At 35.0% G+C, this 23672-nt stretch overlaps 2 protein-coding genes across 2 annotated transcripts in view; one reads left to right on the top strand and one right to left on the bottom strand.

Moving 5' to 3' along the window:
• Window positions 1-5214: 5214 nt before the first annotated feature.
• Window positions 5215-11417, top strand: LOC129262081 (mitochondrial import inner membrane translocase subunit Tim16-like). The gene is made up of 4 exons (XM_054900121.2): window positions 5215-5338; window positions 6228-6315; window positions 7003-7214; window positions 8267-11417. The coding sequence occupies exons 1-4, from the start codon at window positions 5336-5338 to the stop codon at window positions 8396-8398; spliced, it is 435 nt and encodes a 144-aa protein (XP_054756096.2). The 5' UTR covers window positions 5215-5335; the 3' UTR covers window positions 8399-11417.
• A 3076-nt stretch (window positions 11418-14493) lies between these two features.
• Window positions 14494-23672, bottom strand: part of LOC129262082 (zinc finger protein 410-like) — a 31023-nt gene continuing 21844 nt past the window's right edge. Inside the window, exon 7 of the mRNA XM_054900122.2 lies at window positions 14494-22952. Within this exon, the coding sequence (XP_054756097.2) occupies window positions 22186-22952 (767 nt within the window). The 3' untranslated portion in view covers window positions 14494-22185. The remainder of the gene's footprint in view (window positions 22953-23672) is intronic.

The raw sequence follows: 23672 nt of genomic DNA, 5'->3' as shown, positions 1-23672 counted from the left end.
AGAAACTGTCCTGTGTTATCACAAAGACTCCCTAGTGATATATATATGTTCTTATAAAATGTAATAAAACTCAAAAAATTGAAACTTTTACATTCGCTTAGCCCACGAGGTACATAATAAACACCGGGAATAAACATTACCTTCAAAACCAATGTAATTGTACCACTGGCGTACCATATCAAAAGTAAATGGAGGGGCGGGGCTTTTTGTTTTTATGGAGAATAACTTTATAGGGCTTACTACAAAGTGAGTCTGAAAAAATGTCCCATTAGTATAAAGTTATCTTGTCCAAAGTATGAAAAAAAATTTAATAGATATATGAGGAAATACCATATTGTCTCCACTTTCATTAGTGTAATATATATGTCGTCTATAGGTCAGCTGCCAGCTGCTATGACTCCTGACTATGATCCCTAACTTTGTTAGACGTATGTTTCCTAGGTAATTGGTTATATACCAGCTTGGCGTTAACCAGCAAAAATGCTGGCCTGCCGAGTTTTTTCGGGACTTACAATAAACAGAAACAGACTGATATTGATATGATAGAGTCATTCCTTCCACTCATTATGATACCACATACGGAACTTTGCATGAGTCCAGGGGCGGATCCAGCCTCCGCCAATAGCTGGGGCCCGAAATTTTTTTTCACCTATATTTTCCCGATCGGCCGCTCAAAGTTGATTTTTGTTTTTTTGAAGGGGTTGTCCCAGTGGCATAATGAGCCAAAAATTTTGAGGGGGCTTGAAATGGCTTATCACGTAAAATTAATAAGAAGTTACGAGCGAGCGAAGCGATTGAGCAAAATTTTTGACATTTTTGTTATAAAAATCCAAGTTTGTGATAGATTTTAACATAATATTTGGAAAAGATATATTTCACCCTTTTCCCTTTCCTTTTCTCTTTTTTTTTGTGATCGTGAAATTTTTTCTTTGGTTTTTTTTTTTTTTTGGGGGGGGGGCAAAACGGGCCCATGTCCTAAGAGTAATTTCTTAGCTTTATTCTAATAACAACATAAATTTGTAATAATTTCATAAGCCCTATTAAAATAGTGTTAGTGCGATCGAAGTGCGAGCTAAACAATTTTGTAATTTCATGCATTTTGTTCTGAAAATTCAGTTGAACATATATTCTGGGCAATGTTTGTAAACCTGAAGAAGATGCGTATATGTAACTAGATAATTACTGTGAGTGCGAAGCGCGAGCAGAAATTTTTATATTGCGTTCTGGCCTTGTCGAAAAGGGACCTGTTAAGGACGATTTGCAGTTAGCCATTAAGACGATACCTATTTCACTGATTAAATAATGCGAGCGCAAAGCCCGAGCTGAAATTTTTTTGACATTCCGGCCTAAAAATATAACGTTCTATACACTTTTTGTAATCATGAACGGTATAAGTATATAACCAAGCAATTGATGCGAGCGCGAAGCGCGAGCAGAAAAAAATGAGATTTCAAACCTAAAAACGGAATACTCGATATCTTCATGTTTTGTAAATCATGAAAAAAATTGGGTAGAACTTGGTATCTTCCTACATTAATAATGCAAGCGCAAAGGGTTAACAGAAATTGTTTGATATTCTGATCTCAGTGAAACTGCATGGATATATGGGCTCATAATGATTGAAATAGAGAACAAGCTGCCTATCTGCGTGCACGTGTTTCAGATTTCGACCTAGAATCTGGGATTCTAAATACCTTTTTTTTCATCATGAAAATCAATAAAGCGAGCGCGAAGCTCGAGCTTAAAATATTTGATATTCCAATCTGGAAAAGGGTCAATTTAAGCTCTGTATTTCAAGCACTTTGTAGGAAAATTATGAGGTGGATATGAATCACAGTTAAAAAAGATATGTTTCATTATTATTACTTTGAGTTTTGACATAGGACAGAGACATTCTAAGAACTATGTCATCATATGAAAATGATGACTATCTTCCTATTTTTCTTCCTAAGCGGGACAAAGAAACTTGTCGATATTCCATTCTGAAAAAGGGGGCGTTTTCTTTATTAAATTAATATATTATTTATTAATTTAATAAGCCTAATGAGCGCGCGAAATCAGTTAATTTATTATGGCCTGAAAACTGGACATTTCAAGCACTTTTGTAATTATAATTTAAGATGCATGAGTTAATATATGTTCAACAATCAATGCGAGCGCAAATCGCGAGCCGAAATTTTTGATAAACTGTCATGAAATTGGAATTTTTAGTAATTTGTTATAAAATTAATATTGAGATCACCAGTCAAAATTCGAGCGTACAGCGCTAACTATTACGTTTTGACAATTTGACCTGAATAGGGATATTTGAAAACTATGTAATAACATTAAAAAAAGGAAAGTGGGGATGTGACATCATTAGCCCACCTAATGAATATTCATGACGATGTGCATATAATTTTTTTCACAAAATATTGATAAACTCAATAACTTTGTTATTTGTTATCCGATTTTGATGAAGTTTTCAGCATTTTTCTTTGTGAATTTTACTCTATTTATTTAGATATAAAATATTTCCAGCCTGGATCATCTTTTTAAGCAGTGTTTAGTTCCTTCTCCTTATCTCATTGCTGGTCATGCTTTCGTTGTGTTCCATGACATTTGCTCCGGTGACGATTGCTCCGCTGTAAATTCCACACGCTAATTAAATGACCAACTGCAACCCTATATGAAACCCTATTGCAACCTTAACCCTGTATCTTCGACAAAATAAAGCCCGGAGCAATGTCGCGTCCACTCTACAGTGCGTAACAAAAAAAAATCGTGTAAAAATATACATTTGTAGTATCCTGAAGATTTGTCCACATTTTAACATTGGTGCAGATCCATTTAAAGAACAAGTCCACCCCAACAAAAAGTTGATTTGAATAAAAAGAGAAAAATCCTACAAGCATAACACTGAAAATTTCATCAAAATCGGATGTAAAATAAGAAAGTTATGATATTTTAAAGTTTCGCTTAATTTCACAAAACAGTTATATGCACATCCTGCCTCGTATGCAAATGAGGAGACTATGATGTCATCCACTCACTATTTCTTTGGTATTTTATTATATGAAATATGAAATATTCTAATTTTTTTCCTCATTGTCAAATGATACAACGACTAATTCCTCCCTAACCATGTGGAATTAGCATTGTTTAATACTATATGGTTCAGTCAAGTTGGTCCTTAATTGTCAAATCTATACAAAATGAAATATTGTATAATTCAAACAATACAAAAACAAAAGAAATAGTGAGTGATGGACATCATTGAATGAGTCACCTATAGTAGTTGTGCATATCAGTCTTGTGAAAAATAAGCTAAACTTTAAACTGTCATAACTTTCTTATTTTACATCCGATTTATATTATCAGCACTATGCTAGTTTGATTTTCTCTATTTATTCAAGTCAACATTTTCCTGGGGTGGACTTGACAAATGACGATATAACTGCATGTCGAAAAATATTTCCGCTTGAGTGAGCACCACTTACTTTTGAAAAGTTAGTGAAAAATGATTTGCGCAGAACTGGTTTGGAAGTAGTTAATGTTGGGCCCTTCACAAATGTGTGTGCTGTTTATCATGTGAGTGGGTGTGGTATGGGTGGGTGTGTCTATGAGTGGAATGAAGGTTAGGTGTCCCGGCGGGGGTTAGGTGTCTTTCTGCATGCGCACAAGTTAATTATCTATTTCACAGTTTGTTTCATTCTTCGCCCAGTGTACTTGGCGCAACTGAGATTTTATGACCTTCTGGAGATTGTCCCTTAATTAAGATCCGTAAGAAAATGGTAGCAAAATGAGCGGTGCGGGGGGAGGAGAATAACTCTATCAGTTAGCGACATAAGTCAATATATGTTCATACAGTAGACAACTGCAAACATTTTTCTGACACACGTACTCGGTATATATCTGTGTTTGGGACCAGTGGTGGATCCAGGGGGATTTCCGCCCCCCCCCCCGTTTGAGAGTCATATATAGTCGATACTTTTAATGTACATTATTATGTTGTTCGTACAGGAGTGTGCCCACCTTCCTTTTGAGAGTCACTTACACCAAATATTTTTATAGTGACGTTCATTTTTTTGTAATAGGCCTTTTATTTATTTGACCAATATAAAAAGTACAAATACATTATATCAGAAAAACAATTACAATTTTACAAACATGCAATGAAATATGGGAGCGACAAAAGTGAAATTCAAAACTGTTGCCCGGAGGCATGTGCCCCCACACATATGCCGCTCCCATGTCATAAATAAAGTATATAATATTCTCATACACAAAATATTGCACATTAAAAAGTAGAAATGAAAATGAAGGGGGGGGGGCAAAAAAATCAAAGGAAATATAGAGATGTATTGGGAATATAAATAAATAGTACCGGCCATTGCAAAAGCTGTGGTATAGGCTCAGCCAATTAAAGCACATCGGTGCTGAACGCGGTAATATGATATTCATTGCATTATATGAGTTATTATAATTACTACAATAGGTATAATAGGATTAAGAAGAGCAAGTATGCAAGGCATATAACATAATTAACGACATCAAAGAAGCATTCTAAACAAATATCCGTTTAAAAATCCTTGTTGAAAAAAAGATCTGGTGAAACTGGAATTTAAAAGTGAGGAGTGTTAGATGTCCAAAATATTTTGGAAAATCCTGGATCCGCCCTTTTTTGGGACCCAGTAGCACAGGCGGAACTTAAAGAAACTAATAAGGAAATAATAATATTAATAACTATAAAAATGATGATGATAATAATAATGAAAAAATAATAAACGACGACGACAAAGCATATAGGATGGCCATCATAATGTTGACATTGTAACGATGCCAACAAGGCATTAAACGCTATTTTTAGAAATCGGTGATCGGGCGGATCACCAGCTGGCGCCCCCCCCCCCTTCCCGGACCCTCCACCGTGAAATTCTTGAAAAAAAAATGACCCCCACATGACAATAATAAGATAACGACAAAATTTCAAATATAGCATGTAGTATATATATTCTACAGTCTTGTTTACCATAACGCATTTGGGGCATTTATATTCTTCTTCAAGGCTTCCCCCTGCAGCTACGATTTCGTGTTATTGATTTTTTTTTCATTTATTTTTGCCCTCTGTTTCTCAAGCATCCTCAATATCAGCCGATTCAATTCAATACATCGAATGTAATATTCAAGGTAGTGAATGAACTGAAGGTAGCATACTCATTAATTGGTACCAGTACCGTAGAAGTGTATTACATCATCGCAGTGAATGACGGCATGATTGAGCTGAGGCTGGCACACTTTACCTTCAAATTTAAAGTTAGAAGAGCACAGAGAATCATATTAACACATATACAATATGGTAAGTATTTCTACAAACTATCTATCTTACAGTGATTCTAACATTATATTTTTAGTATTTTAGATTGTAGAATAAATCACCGGGGCGGAATTAAAGATCGAAAATTGAGTCTACTCGCGAATTATTTCAGTCCCACGCGTCTGTTTTGGTGAAGTCTTGTCTTTTGTTCTGATCGTTGCGTCGCATCCGCAATTCATTATTTTCAGTTTACGCGATTAACACCCCATGCCATGGATTTTTTAAGGCGATTTAGCTCCTAATCTTGAAATGAAAATGAAGAAAATGATATGGTCATTGAGAGTAATACCTTAACATTGTTCCTGTAGAAATAAGAAGTAGGCCTACATGTATTTCATAACTATTGTCTTTGAAATGATGCTTGACATTGTCATTGAAAAAAAGATGAGAATATTGTCATTTTTAAAAAGAAATCTCTGTAAAGACATGCTATTGCTAGCACATAGAGCAAGCGCATTTGAATTCAATAAATTGATGCCATCTCGCTCCTTTGTCACACCTGATGGATTGGATTTTCATTGGTTGAATGAGATGAGAGTGCTTTAAAAGTATTTCTCATTGGATATTACTTCAAAAAAGGTGTCTTACAGAGATAAATTGAAGATACAATTTTTCTCAGAATACTAATTTAGAGAGATTTTAAGGGCATCTTATCTTACTGATTTTGGAGATAAAATATTTTATTTCATCTGACTCTGAGATAAAATGGATTTCAGAATACCACCCCTGGCATTATGATTAGAGTGAGTGATTGAGCATTATAATTAATATGTTCAAAGTTTTAAAAGAAAATTGTGAGTTTACCTTCTTAATTTTATTTGTTATAATGTTACTTCTAATATTTTTTTTATATGGAACCCTTTTTCTGCAGGCTGCCAAGTACCTGGCCCAGATTATTGTAATTGGAGGACAGGTTGTGGCAAGGGCATTCACAAAAGCTCTTCGTCAAGAAATACAAGGTATGGAATCATTGGTACTTCAAATTTTGTAGAAAAATACATCCGAATCCTTTTTTCAAGTTACCTTTAAGTTTATATGTAAACGTAATTACTCAGAGTTATCGAGCTTTAGTTTGATACATTTAACCTGATTTAAATTATGTTTTAGGATGGATTAAAATGGAGTATGTCATCATAGTAAATACAGAAAGGAGTTATTGTTACAGCTTGACAAGAGCTTTGGTACATATACCTGTAATTATCACTTGATTGGTTGATGTGTTTGGAAGTTGGAACTTTTGTCCAGCAATATGTATATTTGAAAAACAGCAAAAAATAAGCAAGCACGTGTACATGTATGAAGTTTCATCAAAATCTGTTATTAAGTTAGAGGTATGATATTAAAAAAATTTAATTTTCCCAACCTATTTATATGCACAACAACTTTGAAATATGTACAAATGTGAGAATTGCTGCTACATGCAACTCGATATTTCTTTTTTATTTACGATATTCTTTTTTTGCAGATTTGACAAATTTAGAATGTCAAGTTTTCAACCTTACATTCACTTTTGCCAAAATTTTCAGCATTAAATCAGATTTTAGTTTGGGTGTAGACCTGTCTGTAGGTCTTGTAAGGATACCCCATCATACATCGCTTTATTTGTTCATGTTGCGCATTTCTCTCTTTTTTTCTCATCTCTGCAGCAAGTCAACATGCGGCACAGAGAGCTGGAGGGGGTAAGCAAGGGGCCAAGACTGCAGCAGCAGATAATATTACAGGAATAACATTAGAAGAAGCCCAGAAGATTCTCAATATCAAAAGTCTAGGAGACCAAGAGGCCATCTTGAAAAACTATGAACATCTTTTCTCTGTCAATGAAAAATCAAAAGGGGGATCACTTTATCTTCAGTCCAAGGTATGTTGTTTGGTATTGAGTCTAGAAACTCATATCATTCAGAAAAGATCAAAGGTGATTTTTAACAGTGGGATATTTTTATTCTTGTGGTGAGGGATGAACGTGGAAATGTGGGAGAATCGGACACAGTTATTCCTTATTGAATGAAGAGATTGATTAAAATTACTCTTATTGAAATGAAGCCTTTGCCGCTCATATTTTAGAATTTTCTTGGAGTGGATTTTGCATGCAGAAGACAACTAAGTTTAAAGAGGTTTAACAATGTTTTTACAATCACTGACCTTATCCTTAAGAAATCACATCACTGGGTATTAATTATTCTAGATATTTTTTTAAAGACGTATGACTGTCTGCAAAATATAGACACTTTTGTTGAATTTCTATCAGCAAAAAGTTCATCCACAATGTGTTGCTCTTTACCCAGTTAGAGACCTGCCAACCAGTACGTTTTTGGCGTATTTAGTACGTTTTTGGCGTATTTAGTACGTTTTTTTTTTTTTTACAAAATCGTAATTCATTGAGAAAAATCATCTCTATATGTCTCTTTTTCATAAAACTTACACAAGTATGGTATTAGATCAATGTAATTTTTATAGGTAACTTGTTTTTTTTTCAATCATTTTGTTAAAACCAGGGTGAGGTATACACATGTTTTAATGGTTTTTTTTTTCTTCTGCAAGAGCAGTGCGCATTTTAGCTTGCATGCAGCTTGAGCGCCGCGATGAGCGAGTGCGCCACGCATTTTATTATGAAATACACTTTTTGGGAGAAAAATACACTTTTTTTTGTCACAGAATACACTTTTTCATTCCCAGAGGTTGGCAAGTCTGCAGTGATTGATGATCTGTAGGATTTTTTTTTTCTTGAAAGCTTTAGTGCTTATGGCAGCATAGCTATAGCTGGGGTAATGTAATGAGACCTCCATAGGTCCATACAAGCTTGTTATGTAATTAGTATGTTACAGATTTTACAAGCTATGGACTTTCGAGTTGCCTTCATGGGCAGATTTAAGCAACATTTCCCTTTTTCCCCTCTCTCTTCTCTCTATGTAGGTTGTGCGAGCCAAGGAGAGGATAGACCAAGAGTTACAGGGCAAAGAGGAAGCCAAAAACAGGAAAACCATCCCCTCCGATGCTGGAGGATCATCATCACAGTCGCCAGAGCAGCCAAAGGCTGATTCATGATAGTGGATAGTCCATCAGGCATTGACAGAAAACTGAACAATGAATTTCAGACAATGGACAATTATGTATGGATGGCAGTGGAATCAAAACACTCCATCAGAGATGATTGAAGGGTGGAGAGACACAGAGAGAAAGAGCAAAAAAAGAACCAGAAAGTGGAAATATCTTCGAGATGATGGTGTACTATGGATGACAAGTCTGAAGGTGTGCCTGCTACACTTTCCTGTTACCCAATCCATTCTCAATAGATTTAATGCCATGCGTGTATCCATACAGTGTATGTTTAAAGCATGAATCATCTCATGTCTTGTTTTTAGCCAGAGAGTGTTAGCTATCAAACACTATCATGAAATGTTATGCAAATAATGAATGTTTATGAGTGCAATGAACTGAATACTTCATGAGGTCTCCTCATTGAATCAGAATGGATCATTTCATCTTTCACCGAATGAAGTATTCTGTTCATTGCACGAATGAAAAGAACATTCATTATTTGGTTTATATGACACTTAAAATAGATTCTTTTTCATATGATATTTATGAATTTCGATGCAAAATATGCTCATGCAGTACAAGCTCGGTCTGTTGATTGTCGCGTACTTACAACATCCGCGCTGCAAACACGAGTGGTTTTACTTGTGGTGCCTGCAGTCTGGGTGCACGCATGCAATGGACAAAATCGTATGGATCCAAAATTGCATGATGAATGGATCCAACATTGCACGGTTGATGACGTCGTCGTAAAATGGGGTGAATGATTGATATCAAACAACCAATCAAATGACAAGGATCTATTTAGGTGTCCTATAATTGAAAATAGAGCGACCCATGTATAATAAATTATTTACGGACCAGTTATGATCAAGATTCAGTTGGTTTGCTGTCAGTAGTCAATGTGGCAGTGTGACCAAGATATGCAATTAACCTCCTCAAGCTCACACTATAGTGAATGAAACATTAAAGTCATTGATTTGCACACAATGGAATATCAATACTGTGTTATAATGTTATAATTTGGTTTTCATACAGTATACCTCCAGTTCATTTTGAAGCGTGGAAATTTTGATCAGATTGATCGATATGTGTTGTAGGTTGAGGAAAGTCTTCCCTCTGCATCAATGATTCATAGAAAATCGTTTGAAAGAAACAAAGTATGTGAACTTTGGTTTTGATTAATTAATTGCTGTTCAAAGACTGTCTGCCTGCATTGCTGATATCAAGCGTTGGTCATCCGACAACAAGGTTCAGCTCAATGAACTAAAAACTGAGATGCTGCATATTTTCTCTAGGTTTAGGAGCTCAGGTCAATTACCTTGTTTAGATTTTCTCGCTGGAAATATCAGTGGTTCAGATACTGTGAGGGACCTTGGAGTTATTATTGATAACAACTTGACCCTTAACCAGCATATCAGAAATGTTTGTCGTTGTGCATCATGGGGTATTTGTAAGATAGGGAAGTTAAGAAAGTATCTTGATAAATCATCTACTGAACGTATAGTACATGCCTTTGTATCATCCCATTTGGATTATTGTAATGCTTTACTTGCTGGTTTACCTCAATCTAGTATATCCCCCCTTCAAAGAATTCAAAATACTGCAGCTAGACTGGTAACCCTCACAAAGAAATTTGAACATATCACCCCTATTCTCTACTCCCTCCATTGGCTTCAGGTTCAAAATAGAATTATTTTCAAGCTCCTTCTCCTTGTCTATAAAATCATCCATGGTCTCGCCCCATCCTACCTTCAAAATCTTATCTCTCTTTGTCCCTCATCCTCTGCAACTCAATGTCTCCGATCTTCTTCTACTGCTCACCTTCGACTTTCTCTAGGACCCCGCACTTTTACCCGTTACGGCGATCGTGCCTTTTCTGCTCTTGCCCCTAAACTCTGGAACAATCTCCCCATCTCCATCCGTAATGCATCCACTGTCGAATCTTTCAAAACACTCCTCAAATCTTACCTCATTAAGCAGTCCTCTTAATTCCTTATCCTGTTCTCTCTCACTGTATTTTGTTACTTCTTTTTTTTTCTCTCTTTCCAATGCGCTTAGAAACTGTTGTATTAAGCGCTATATAAATGTTAATTATTATTATTATTATTATTTATTAATTTTTGAATGATGCTACAAAAAATCTTTGACTCGAGTGTTGAAATCTACTTGTACTAATGAATTGTAAGTGTTAGATAGTATTTATATCTGTCTTCAAATGGTGTTAGAATGACCTCATCGATACAAGTACATTTGTTTGTAAACAAAACTGATTGGAAGCAACAATGGTGTACCATCTGGTTAATTTCATCACACAATTCAAGCCGAGTTCAATTACTGTTTACATATTTTAAATCTGTGGGATGATATTGATAAAGAATTTGAAAATTTCCATGTTTTTTTCAACAAAAAAAAAAGGAAAATGATAAGGCAAAAGAAAGGCAAAGCAGAACTTACCTATCTCTGAATATGAGAATTATTAGAATGTAGTGTATTAAACTCTAGAGGGCAGCAATCATAAAAATAAGTCGGTGCCGTGTGTAATTGTAATACTTTTGTTTACTCGGTCAAATTTAATTGTGAATGGTTAAAGATTTAAGGCATAGTATGAGAATAAGGGGGAATTGATCATAGTTTCGCATATGCATTTATGGAGAAATGTGAAACACTATTTTTAATTTCTAAATTTGAATACTCATTTGGGTTTTATTGTACATTCTCCCTTTTGATTCTAGTCTTATTTTGTTATTTATAAAATGTAATTGTTTGTTGTTAATCCAACATGCCCTATCTCCTTTCAATATACCATCTAAAAAGTGAAAGTGTCATAGAAAATTATGCCAGAAATTTAATACCAGGTTAAAGGAGATGTAAAGAATAAAGATTCAGATATGGGACCAACTGCTGGTCTAAGTTTATTGAAGAAAGTTATGGATATAAAGGAGTGTAATCAGGAAATACTGGATACTTGAAGATACATTTGAAAATATTAAAAAAGAGTGTGTATCTACATTTATATGAACATGAATTGTGACCTTTTCTGTTTATTTTTTTGTGTGTTTGAAATGAATTTATATTGGGAAGTGATTTTTTAAAATTTCATTGCAAAAGGGCCTTGTTAGTACCAGTTTGAAGTATTCATAATTTGTTCTTTCTCAACCATTTGGTATAGCAGTATGTTTCACATACTCAAAAATTTCAATTTAAGCTACATGTACTTGTTTTTTCCTTTAAAGTTTTTCCTAAGGTTTTTCTGAGGGTTGTTTTCAGTAGATAGGGCAAGGGGAATGCCACCAAATTATGCATTTCAAAAATTCTTGCAACAATATTCAGAACAGTCTGCAATCCTTCTCACTATACCACCCACCAACCCCAACACTAATGAGGTAGTCACTGCTGTGTTACCATGGCAACAGACCAAAGGTCTGGGAGACCCCCCATCAGGCTCTTGTTTATGTAGGCGGGTGAATGAGATGGGGAGAATGTTGGGATTAAGGGGGGAGGAGGGAGGGTGTAGAGTGGCAGGATTAGTCTACATTACACACAGGTTTTGAGAGCAAGTTGGGAGTCATGGGGTGAGAGAGTGGGAGGGCATAACACTAGATACGAAGGAATTTGATCTTGTGGGAGTACATTGTCAGAGAATCTAGGAGAAAGAACTGAATAGGATAGGGGGTGTAATCATTTTACTTTTTTTTCTTTGAATTAAAGGACAAATCCACCCCAACAAAAAGTTTATTTGAATAAAGAGAAAAATCCAACAAGCATAACACTGAAAATTTCATCAAAAATTGGATGTAAAATATGAAAATTATGTCATTTTAAAGTTTCACTTAATTTCACAAAACAGTTATATGTACATCCTGGTTGTTATGCAAATGAGGAGACTGATGATGTCATCCACTCACTATTTTTTTATTTTATTGTATGAAATATTCTAATTTTCTCATTTTCAAGTGAAACAATGATAATTCCTCCCTGAACATATGGAATTAGCATTGTTTAATACTATATGGTTCAGTCAAGTTGGTCCATATTGTCAAATTTGTAAAAAATGAAATATTGTGTAATTCAAACAATAAAAAAGAAAAGAAATAGTGAGTGAGGGACATCTTCAACTGTCTCATTTGCATTTCACTGAGAAAAAATAAGCAAAATTTTAAAATGTCATAACTTTCTTATTTTACTTCCGATTTTGATGAAATTTTCAAAGTTATGCCAGCTTGATTTTTCTCTATTTTTTCAAATCTACATTTTCCTGTGGTGGACTTGACCTTTAAGGAGAGAAGGAAAATGGGAAATAACGTGAAGAGTTGTGAAATTTTGTGAGAAAGAAAGTATCAAGATTGACAATGTACAAACTTTTGACAAAAATAGTATTGTGAAATTGTTTTACTTCTTTGCTAATGTTGGGAATGATATTGAAAGAAAATTACCGATTGCACAAAATCACTTTTCAGAGTTCTTTCCTCACAAATATAATTTGCACTCTGTTTATGAGCCCAATTATGTAGGATAGACATGGAGAGATGGATGGAAGATAGAGAAGAGGGGTGTGTGTTGGAGGGGGGGGGGGGGCACCAGAGAGAATGGGGAGGGGGAGGGCAGAGTCAGATGGAGAGAATGGAAATACTTATTTTGGGGGGTGGTGTTAACCTGAGAATTAAAAGGGTGAAATGACATACACTCTAGGATAAAGATAATGTTTGGGTAATATACTCTAGAAAGAAAGAAAAGAGAAGAGATAAAAGGAGACAATGAAAGAGAGAGTGGGGGTGGGGCAGATAATTTGAGAATTAAAAGTGTAAAATAACATACAAAGTAGGAAAAAGAAAATGTTTGGGTAATATACTCCAGAAAGAAAGAAAAGAGAAGAGATAAAAGGAGACACTGAAGGAGAGTGGGGGTGGGGGCAGACAGACAGGACCAATAATGAATTGAAGCATTACACTTTGGTATGTTCATAAAATGTGACATTCCCAGGTGGTTAGTCATGGGAACTTCTCATGTAACATTATTTTGGCAGACACCCCTCTGAAGAAAAGTGCAAGACCCACATTCTATCATCTCAAGAAAATCAAGAGTAGAGCGCAAGTTGTCTGGATTCTAGTGATTTATACAAAGCATAGATTGAGCTTATATCATATTACTTCACTTCTGAACAAGATGAAAGTTTATTATGATTCAAAAAATGATGTAAAGAGAAGACTTTGAATAGGGAAAGTTTTGGGCAAATTGGCAGTGACACCATCAAACATATTATGAAAGGAATTGGCTCATTCTGTTATTTAGAGATATAGGCCTTCATTTCAACTTAAAATATTAATTTGCCTATTTTCTTTGACAAAAGTCTTTAGAAATTTATTCGTTTTTTTTCTATCTTGCTCCATGAATAGAGAAATATTGCAAAATTCAATGAAAATCAATGTTTGTATCCATAGAACTGAATAAGTTGCATATTATACATGCATATAAGACTGTTAAATTCTTCTACAATTTTCTTTCACACAAAGAGCTAAATAAACATAATCACCACCAACGATTACAAAACTCATATTCAGGACAAATCATATGTTCACGGCAAGGACGTAAGAAGCACGTAGAGACAGCTCGGAAGCATTTCATCAACATTGTCCAACAGGTCAGATCTGACATTTTTCCCTGGGGAGCGTTTCATGAAAGGACTTGTCGGACGTTTTATCTGACAAGTCCCATTTGATCCGACAGTTACTATAGTAACAGTGCCTCTCAGCCAATCAGAATCAAGGAAAGATGTCAGATCTGACAACTTGTCAGACAAAAAAAGTTGATAAAACGGTCCCCAGGGGGGCGTTTCATGAAAGGACTTGTCGGACATTTTATCCGACAAGTCCCATTTTATCCGACAGTTACCATAGGAACAGTGCCTCTCAGCCAATCAAAATCATGGAAAGATGTCAGATCTGACAACTTGTCGGATGAAAATATTGATGAAACGCTCCCCAGATTTGATTGTAACTGAGCACTGTTACTATGGAAACTGTCCGATAAAACACGACTTGTCAGATAAAGCATCCGGGAAGTCCTTACACCTTGATATAAACACTTGTACACTATGAATATAATTAAGTGCCAAAACAGATTTAATAAGTCAGCAGTACAAAAGATGAATAGTTGCATTCCTCTTGTGGAAGAGTAGGGTATAAGATAACCCAGTATTTGAATAGAACATAAATACTGGATTAAATACATAATGCAGGAACTAAAATATCTCAATTCACAATACTCATGTGAAACATGACAATCAATATAGTTTGCTAGAACGTAAACAAAGGTAATTATCACATTCTGAAGTCAATATGTCAGCGTGACATAACATTTCTAGATGAAATATAAAAGTAAAGTGTATACATCGGTCTCCTAATGTAACTTGTATCATTAAAATGCTGTTATGTGTGAAAGTAACTAAGAGTGGAAAATAAACAAAAGATCAGTATGTTAGTGGTATCATGATTGTCTCAATATAAAATAAATGATTTTATTGAAGAAAAAAAAACAGGATTACCCCCATCATGTTTACAAATCATAATTTAAGAAGACAAATTAACTCATTGACAGAGTAACTCTTGATTTGCTCTAAGTTTCAAAAATGGGTATATATGTTTAAATACTGACCACTTCATAATCATTATATTTAATTCAAAGAGTACTATATCATCAGAGTACATTGTTTTGACATTAACTATAGTACTGTATTATTAAACAAGAAAAATGCCTCTGGCAATCTCGCCTGCATTATGCAATTCGATATACATGTAGCAGCATTGCTGACTTTGAAAGCAACTAAGATTTTAAAAAATTATAATTTAATTATGAAATACTAAGTTTGTTGACCTCAAATGACCTTGGAACTTGATCATGTGACCTGAAACTCTTGCAAAATGCTCAGTGATACTTGATTACTCAACTTATCAATTTTCATGAAAAGGATCCACTTTCAAAGTTATGATTAGGGAGGCGCGATAGCTCAGTCGGTAGAGCGGGGGTTTCGAATTCCGGTGACCCGGGTTCGATTCCCAAGTGGTGCGCTAGTGCCCTTTGGTAAGGCATTTATCCTCATTACCAGGTCCCTTGGAGAGGACCTTAAGCCGTCGGTCCCCTGGTTGCTTGCTCACAGGCATTCGTGCTTTCTTAGCAGTCAGGTAAAAACCTCGGTATAACCTCGGTATAACATGACATTTCAAAAATTCAACTTTGATGAAGATCATTGTTGATACCATAACATGGTGAAAGTTCATTGACCCTACATGACCTTTGACCTTGGTTATGTGACCTGAATCTCATGCAACACGATCAGTGATAATACCCTCATGTTCAATTTTCACAAAATAGGTCCATAGAATTCTAAGTTATGATGAAATTTCAAAAAATTAACTTTGGTTGTGATAGGTGGTGCCTATAGTTTGCTCTGCTATACAGGCGACACAAAACTAATGTCCCCTTATACCCCCTGCTATGCAGGCGAGACAAAACTGATGTCCCCTTATACCCCCAAAAAATAAAAATTGCCAAAGATTTAGCATTTCATTATCCACACCTACTCATTTTTTTCATGCAGACCTTGTTATTTCTTGTGTTAACACAGACAAAGAATACCTGGCAAACCTTTCTTCCATAAAGGTGCAACTCCATACCACTCTAAAAGATTTTTCAATACACAAGTATTCTCGAGGCATACATTCAAAACAAATCTGATGTCTTTATGTTCAATTGAATGTGTATTAGTTACGTCAGTATTCACAGATTATAACACTAATCATTCAAAATCAACATGTTACCCCAATACATTAAATTATACACTTAAAACATTAAAAAAACTATCAAGAAATCTGCATACAAATAGCATGGAAAATATTTAGGCACTTCATTTTCCTGATGATCATAATGTCATATAATATGAAAATTTGAAGAAATAACTATCATAGTTTAATATTACAAATCTAAAGCTGCATGCTCGTTCATATTTTAGTAAAAATCATATTGCGTATTTCACTTTTGATTACTGTGTAAAAAATGACTGTATAGAACTTTCAATAAAACATTTATTTCAAAATCTCATTTTCCTCATAAAATTCTCAATTAAATACAAGATGATATCATCTACTTTAGGGTGTTTTGAAAAAATAGAGTTCTTACTCAAATCAATTTTGGGTACAGTGTATAATGTTTACCTACATGTATTAACATTTAGGGCTGGTGGGAAGCATTTTTTCAAAATAATTGGTGTAAAAAATATCAATTTTTACTTAAATGTCATCACAGAAAATAAAGTCATTTTTAGTAATAAAATGACAGAATTCAGAATAAAGAAAGTTGTATATTTCTCAGCCTTTGTACATGTGTGATTTTGCAAGCCTGTGAAGTAAAAAGAAAGAAAAAAAGGATAGAACGACTAACAGGGTGTAGTTCTAGAATTTCTACAATAACTTTCATCACACATACAGCATCTGAAAAATAAGGACCACCATGAACATAAAAGATTTAAGTCATCTTTTACTAAATGAACTTTCAATGCCACAGAATACAATCATAAGGCTAAATTAATAATTCTGAGTTTTAAGATATAATTTACAAAGTGTAATTGAACATACATGTACATGCATTCACATTGGTACAAATTAGATATCTTTTGATTCTTTAAAAATATCTACACTAATTGTAATTCTATATAATAGTACTATAATTGTACAAAAAGGAAACAAAAAACATTCATAGATCAGAAGGCATACTGTTCAATATAAGATACATATAAAGTACAAATATATCTGAATGCAGTAAAAGAAAAATACCTGCTAAACAAAATTTAATACCTGATAAAAAAGTAAGCTATGAATATAAAATATATAACACAATGTAGAAAAGTTGTTGACAAACATTTTAAAGGCATTTTCAGGAACAATGCATACAATTCAAGACAGGCTTCATGAGAAAAATTGTAACCAATAAGTGTTGATTTTTCAGGACAAATCACAATCAAGTAGTGAAATTTAGAAACAGACAATTTTTCAACAATACCATTCAAATGAATAAATGAACATTTAGTCACCCAAACATTCTATATCAATCAACACATTTTTAAATACCTAAGGTAATACCTCAATCACATTTCCCCTACGGCGAGTCAAAAACGGCAGTTTTAACATTTTTGTACCAACTACATATAGGTGGTTTGAATAACAAGTGGAATGCCTCTGGCCGTCTCACCTGCATCACGCGATTCAATATAGCAGCAGTGCTGATTTTGAAAACAACTATAACTCGCACAAGATGTTCAGTGATACTTGGTTACTCTTATTTCCACGTTTTATGAACTAGACCAATACACTTATAGAGATATGATGGCAATTCAACAAATACCCCCAACGTGGCCAAAGTTCTTTGACCTTAACATGACCTTTGACCTTGATCATGTGACCTGAAACTCGCACAGGATGTTCAGTGATACTTGATTACTATTATGGCCAAGTTTTATGAACTAGACCAACACCCTTTCAAATTTATGGCTGTAATTCAACAAATACCCCAATTTGGCCAAAGTTCATTGACCCTAAATGACCTTTGACCTTGATCATGTGACCTGAAACTTGCACAGGATGTTCAGTAATACTTGATTACTTTTATGTCCAAGTTTCATGAATCAGATCCATAAACTTTCAAAGTTATGATGGTAATTCAACAGATACCCCCAATTCGGCCAAAGTTCATTGACCCTAAATTACCTTTGACCTTGGTCATGTGATGTGAAACTCAAGCAGGATGTTCAGTGATACTTGATTAACCTTATGTATAAGTTTCATGAACTAGGTCCATATATTTTCTAAGTTATGATGACATTTCAAAAACTTAACCTTAGGTTAAGATTTTGATGTTGATTCCCCAACATGGTCTAAGTTCATTGACCCTAAATGACCTTTGACCTTGGTCATGTGACATGAAACTCAGGCAGGATGTTCAGTAATACTTGATTAACCTTATGGCCAAGTTTCATGAACTAGGTCCATATACTTTCTAAGTTATGCTGTCATTTCAAAAACTTAACCTCAGGTTAAGATTTGGTGTTGACGCCGCCGCCGCCGTCGCCGTCGGAAAAGCGGCGCCTATAGTCTCACTCTGCTATGCAGGTGAGACAAAAATGAATAAAACAGCCGTTTTTTTACTCGCCCTACGGCCGCCGTAGGGGAAATGTGACAGGTATTAATCTAAGATCATAAATACATTAAGTACATGTAGTCCATATTTTGTGAATTGTGATTTTACTGAGAAGAATAAAGTAGGTAGTCCATAAAATGGGTGACCATAAGCTTATATTTCCATTGCATATAAAGGAAAAGATACAATTGCTAATTAAATCTACAGTATTAAAAACTAATAATCACAAAACACATGAAGTTATAACAAAAGGTTTTTTTTTGTCATCAACATATCATAACCCTGACATAACTCAAACTGCCTGATAATCTTGAAACACTAGCATTCGATGACAAATCGGGTGGGTGTTTCATAAAGCTGTTCGTAGGTTAAGAGCGACTTTAAGAATGACTGGTGATCCTTTTTTACGCGCTAAATGATCACCAATGAACGTTTAATGGTGAATATCATTCACCACAAGAAAGGATCACCAGTCATTCTTAAAGGGGAATCCAACCCAAATAAAAACTTGTTTTTATAAGAAAAAGAAACATCATACAAGTTGATAGGTGAAAGTTTGAACAATATTGGACAAACAACAAGAAAGTTATGAATTTTTAAAAGTTGTAAATATTGGTAATCACTATACCCATGGAGACTTCAAATTGGCCGCATATGGGATGTCATAGTGATGTAAGGCAAGGACTACACTTCCATGTACTCCAATACATATTATGGCTAAAATGTAATTTTTCCTAAAAGTTTTATTTCAAATTATATTTTTCTTTCATGAGGACATAAAACAATATACTACCTGGGTTATATTTAGATTACTGCCCCAGGGGAACGGGTACTTGGGAGAAAACCACAAATCCCTGATAATAAAGTACATGGCCTATGGGAAAGTTGTCCTTGCCCCTTGTCATAATTTACTTACCCAGTTGCCAATTTGAAATCTACATAGTATTAGTGATCTCAATTTTAAAGCAGCTATAACTTTCTTATTGCTTGTCCGATTTCTTTCAAACTTTCACCATTCTGTTTAATTTATTTTTCTCCTTCCCAACACATCATTCAATGGCCAAGGCTGGATTCCCCTTTAAAGTCGCTCTTAACTTACGAACAGCTTTATGAAACAGTCCTCTGGAAGTTTATTTCATACATTAATACTAACTAAGGTTAGAATTTAAAATCTTTTGAGATGATGTTGCAACCATAATTGCAGGCCTGATAATTGTAACTGTTCGTTCAGACAGGAATTGCTGAAGAATTACAGACCATTACCGCATTTATGAATTCAAATGTTGCTGAGAGACTGCTATAGGGTGGCCATCCCACATAACCCCTGCACTAAATGCATCTAAAGTTCGCTTCCATTTCATCTATTAAAGACTTCGTTGAATAAACAACATTTTCTACAATGTTAATTCATCACTGGTATCACTCTCATGAGGTGAAAATTTGTACATGCATCACATTTTGTGATAATGTTTACAAAAAATCATAAGGAGTTGTAAAATCGCTCCAGTAACAGAAATTGTGATGTCATTACAAGAAAATAATGCAAAAAACAAAACAAAACAATCTTTCCAATACAGTCTGCACGTTATCATGCTTTGTCAAAATAAAACGGTGAAAAAAGATATTCAACAAACAAAAAAGTAAAGGCTAATACTGCTTCTAGCAGCGCACAACAATGCCCTATCCTTCTACGGTGCTCCATAAAACCACTTAAACATTAAGCTTGTCAAATATCAAGGTGTTTAATACATGTATGTGTTATCATGTTGTTGAATGATCAGAAAATAACAATGTAGCACCATCTTGTACATCACAGATACCATAGGGTATGTTGAGAGGTAAAAAATGCATCTTTTGTGGAAGAACCTTTCCTGCAACAAAAATACTGCAATCTTTTGAACAGTGTTGCAGTATTTTGAGGGCCAAAAACTTTTTTTGGGGGGTGATAATAAAGGGCTCAAATTAAGAATTCACAGGGGCAGGGTAATGTGTTAAAAGGGCGCTTTAAGGAAAGGAAGGCAGTGCTCTCTTCAGGGTGCATCCAAGGCCATTAAAAAGGCATCAATAGTTAAATTTTCATACATTTGTAATTCCGAAGCTTCGTTATTCTGAAGGTTCCGATATTCCGAAGGTTCGTTATTCTGAAGGTTCGTAATTCCGAAGGTTCGTTAGTCTGAAAACGAAATGAGGTTTGCTATTCCGAAGGTTCGTTAATCCGAAAAAGAAATGAGGTTCGTAATTCCGAAGGTTTGTTAGTCCGAAAACTAAATGATTAACTAACCTTATTTCGTTTTCGGACTAACGAACCTTCGGAACAACGAACCTTATTTCGTTTTCGGATTAACGAGCCTTATTTCGTTTTATCGAACCTTCGGAATAACGCTACAAATGTTCGGATTAACGAACCCTTTTACTTTTTCGGATAAACGAACATCGAGGTATAGGCAATTTACGTGTTTCGGAATTACGAGCCTTCGGAATAAAGAACCTTCGGAATTACGAAGTGTAACCAAATTTACTTTCCAATGACACTGGATTACCACAGGGCATTAAGGCCAAAGGCAAAAAGGGTGCTTTATTTTGGCCTTAAAGGCTAAATATATTTGGAAGAGCATTAAGGCCACCACTTTTAAGGGCATTGGAGGCCATGGTCTTGGGTTAATTTAAGCCCTGAAAATGTTCTAAAATGAACATTCATTTCCATCAAACATGCAGAGTTTTTTGCAAAAACATTACAAAATACTAAGAAATAGTCTGCATCTCGGGTTTATGTATTGTAGTGGGCCTTTAAATATGATATGGAAGTTTAGCCCCGAAGTTTGATAACTTTGTGAAATTGGAGTAGGAATTAGTGACTCGTAAGATACAAACATTGTATAATCAGTAAAGGGAAAAACAAAAAGACAAAAAATAATGCAATCAATACAAGATATATCCATTGATCGATTTCAATCAATTCCACCCCTTTTTCTTTGATTGTCTTCTGTGTGCCATTTAAACAGAACAATATATTTTCAAAACATGTATAACTTTAATCATATTAACATTCACAATGTGAGAAAAATAATGAATTGAGGAACCATACTTCGCATTATCCTTGTCAATACAAATTTGCAGTAAATTAGGCATAATAAAGAGGACTTGAAATCTACAAATAAAAAATACATTAAAACGATATATTATATAGATTGTGCGCTCACTGAATGCTAAGTTCCAGTGTTGTGATTAAAATAATTTACTGTTCAATCAAACATCTTCAACTAAAGCTAAAATTATGTCAAATTACCGGTGCAATGTTTTAGTTGACAACCAAGTCAAAAAGAACAAGACTTTTCCAAGGCAAGATGTCCTAAGATTTGTTGATATTCAACGATGTACAGTACATCATAAAATGCAGTTTTACAAATTTATCTCACAGTATAAAATGATCCATGACCTAAAATGTATAACTTCGAAATTCTATTTAAATAGTTGATTAAAAAAGGCACCATACTAAAAATTGAAATAGAAAAGCTGATGACTATATTGCCCATATATGAAAATATGAATACAAGATTACTTCATAAACTCTATAAAAAACAAACTAATTACTGATAGAAGTACTATTATCATGACATGCTAGTTGAAATAACAGAAGTAGAAGGCACAGATTGTGTTTTAGGCATCAGGACTTCCATTCCCGATGGTTTGATGGAAAGTCGAAGTCTGTCATCCCTCTTGGTGGTGTCCATCGGTAAGGCACCAAGACCAAGGTTCAGACCGGCATAGGTCGCATCAAATTTGGCACTTTGCGGAACAGTCCCTATGGTAGAAGGCTCTAGCAGATGATTACCCATGATGCTACTGGATGGGACGACAGGGCTGGAGAAGAGGGGGCTTGTGGGTAAGGCAGTTGATATACTGGTCAGCGCCCCCGTGGGTACCGTCACGTAGCTATAGTGAGGTGGTAAATTCGGAGGGTGTACGATGATAGGGTAGACGATCACTCCATCGGATACGCTTGTCCCAGTAGTCATTGCCGTTATGGCCGGTACCGGTGGCACGATGGGTTTGGGAGTAGGTGCCGGTGGGGATATGGACAAAGAGGGCGATGTTGATGTTATACTCAAACCGACAGGTCCTGTTATTGCAGTCACCGAATTAGTACTATTGGATAAGGAGTCTGTTGATTTGGAAGAATAACGACTTGCGTAGTGACCGTGAGATTTTATATGTTTGCGTAAAGAGCTAGGGTCCGTGTATCGTTTGTGGCAGCCATGCACTTTGCAGCTGTATGGCTTTTCCTCTAAGTGTGTCCGTGTATGCTTAAAGCGGTCACTAGAGTTAGAGTACCTTTTGTTGCAACCCTCTACTGGACACACATACGGCCTTTCACCTGAACAGAGAATAAACAAAATGAGATAACAATTTATTTTTACAGTTTAACTTCATGCTAGATCATAGATGGTATTGGGTTTGTTGGATCAGTAGACAAGACCTCAGAATAAATAAGAATCACATAAGAAGGGATTTGAATCTTGAGTTCAACCTTACAATACTAAACCAAAACAAGCCTCTGGCAGTCTCGCCTGCATTACACCATTCAATATACATGTAGCAGCAGTGCTGACATTGAAAACAACTATAGAATTCAATCATTCACAAAATACACCATTCATATGATGATAACATACTATGTTCATTGACTCTAAATGACCTTTGACCTTGACCGTGAGACTGAAGACTTGCGCAAGACAATCAGTGATACTTATCATTACCCTTACGTCCACATTTCATGAACTAGATCCATAAACTTTTAAAGTTATGATGGCAATTCAACAAATACCCCCAACACGGCCAAAGTTCATTGACCTTGGTCATGTGACCTAAAACTCACCGCAGGACGTTCACTGATGCTTAGTTACTCCTATGTCCAAGTTTTGTGAACTAGATCCATATACTTTCAGAGTTATGACATTCAAAAACTTAATCTTGGTTAAGATTTTGTTTTGATTCCCCCAACATAATATAAGTCCATTGACCCTAAATGACTGTTGACCTGAAACTCGACCAGGATGTTCATTAATACTTGATTACTTTTATATCTAATGTTTAT

This window comes from Lytechinus pictus, chromosome 5 (genome assembly GCF_037042905.1).
Source record: "Lytechinus pictus isolate F3 Inbred chromosome 5, Lp3.0, whole genome shotgun sequence".
Taxonomy (NCBI): Eukaryota; Metazoa; Echinodermata; class Echinoidea; order Temnopleuroida; family Toxopneustidae; genus Lytechinus; species Lytechinus pictus.
Note: the sequence above shows the minus strand (reverse complement) of the source record. Positions and strands in the feature narration are given on the sequence as shown.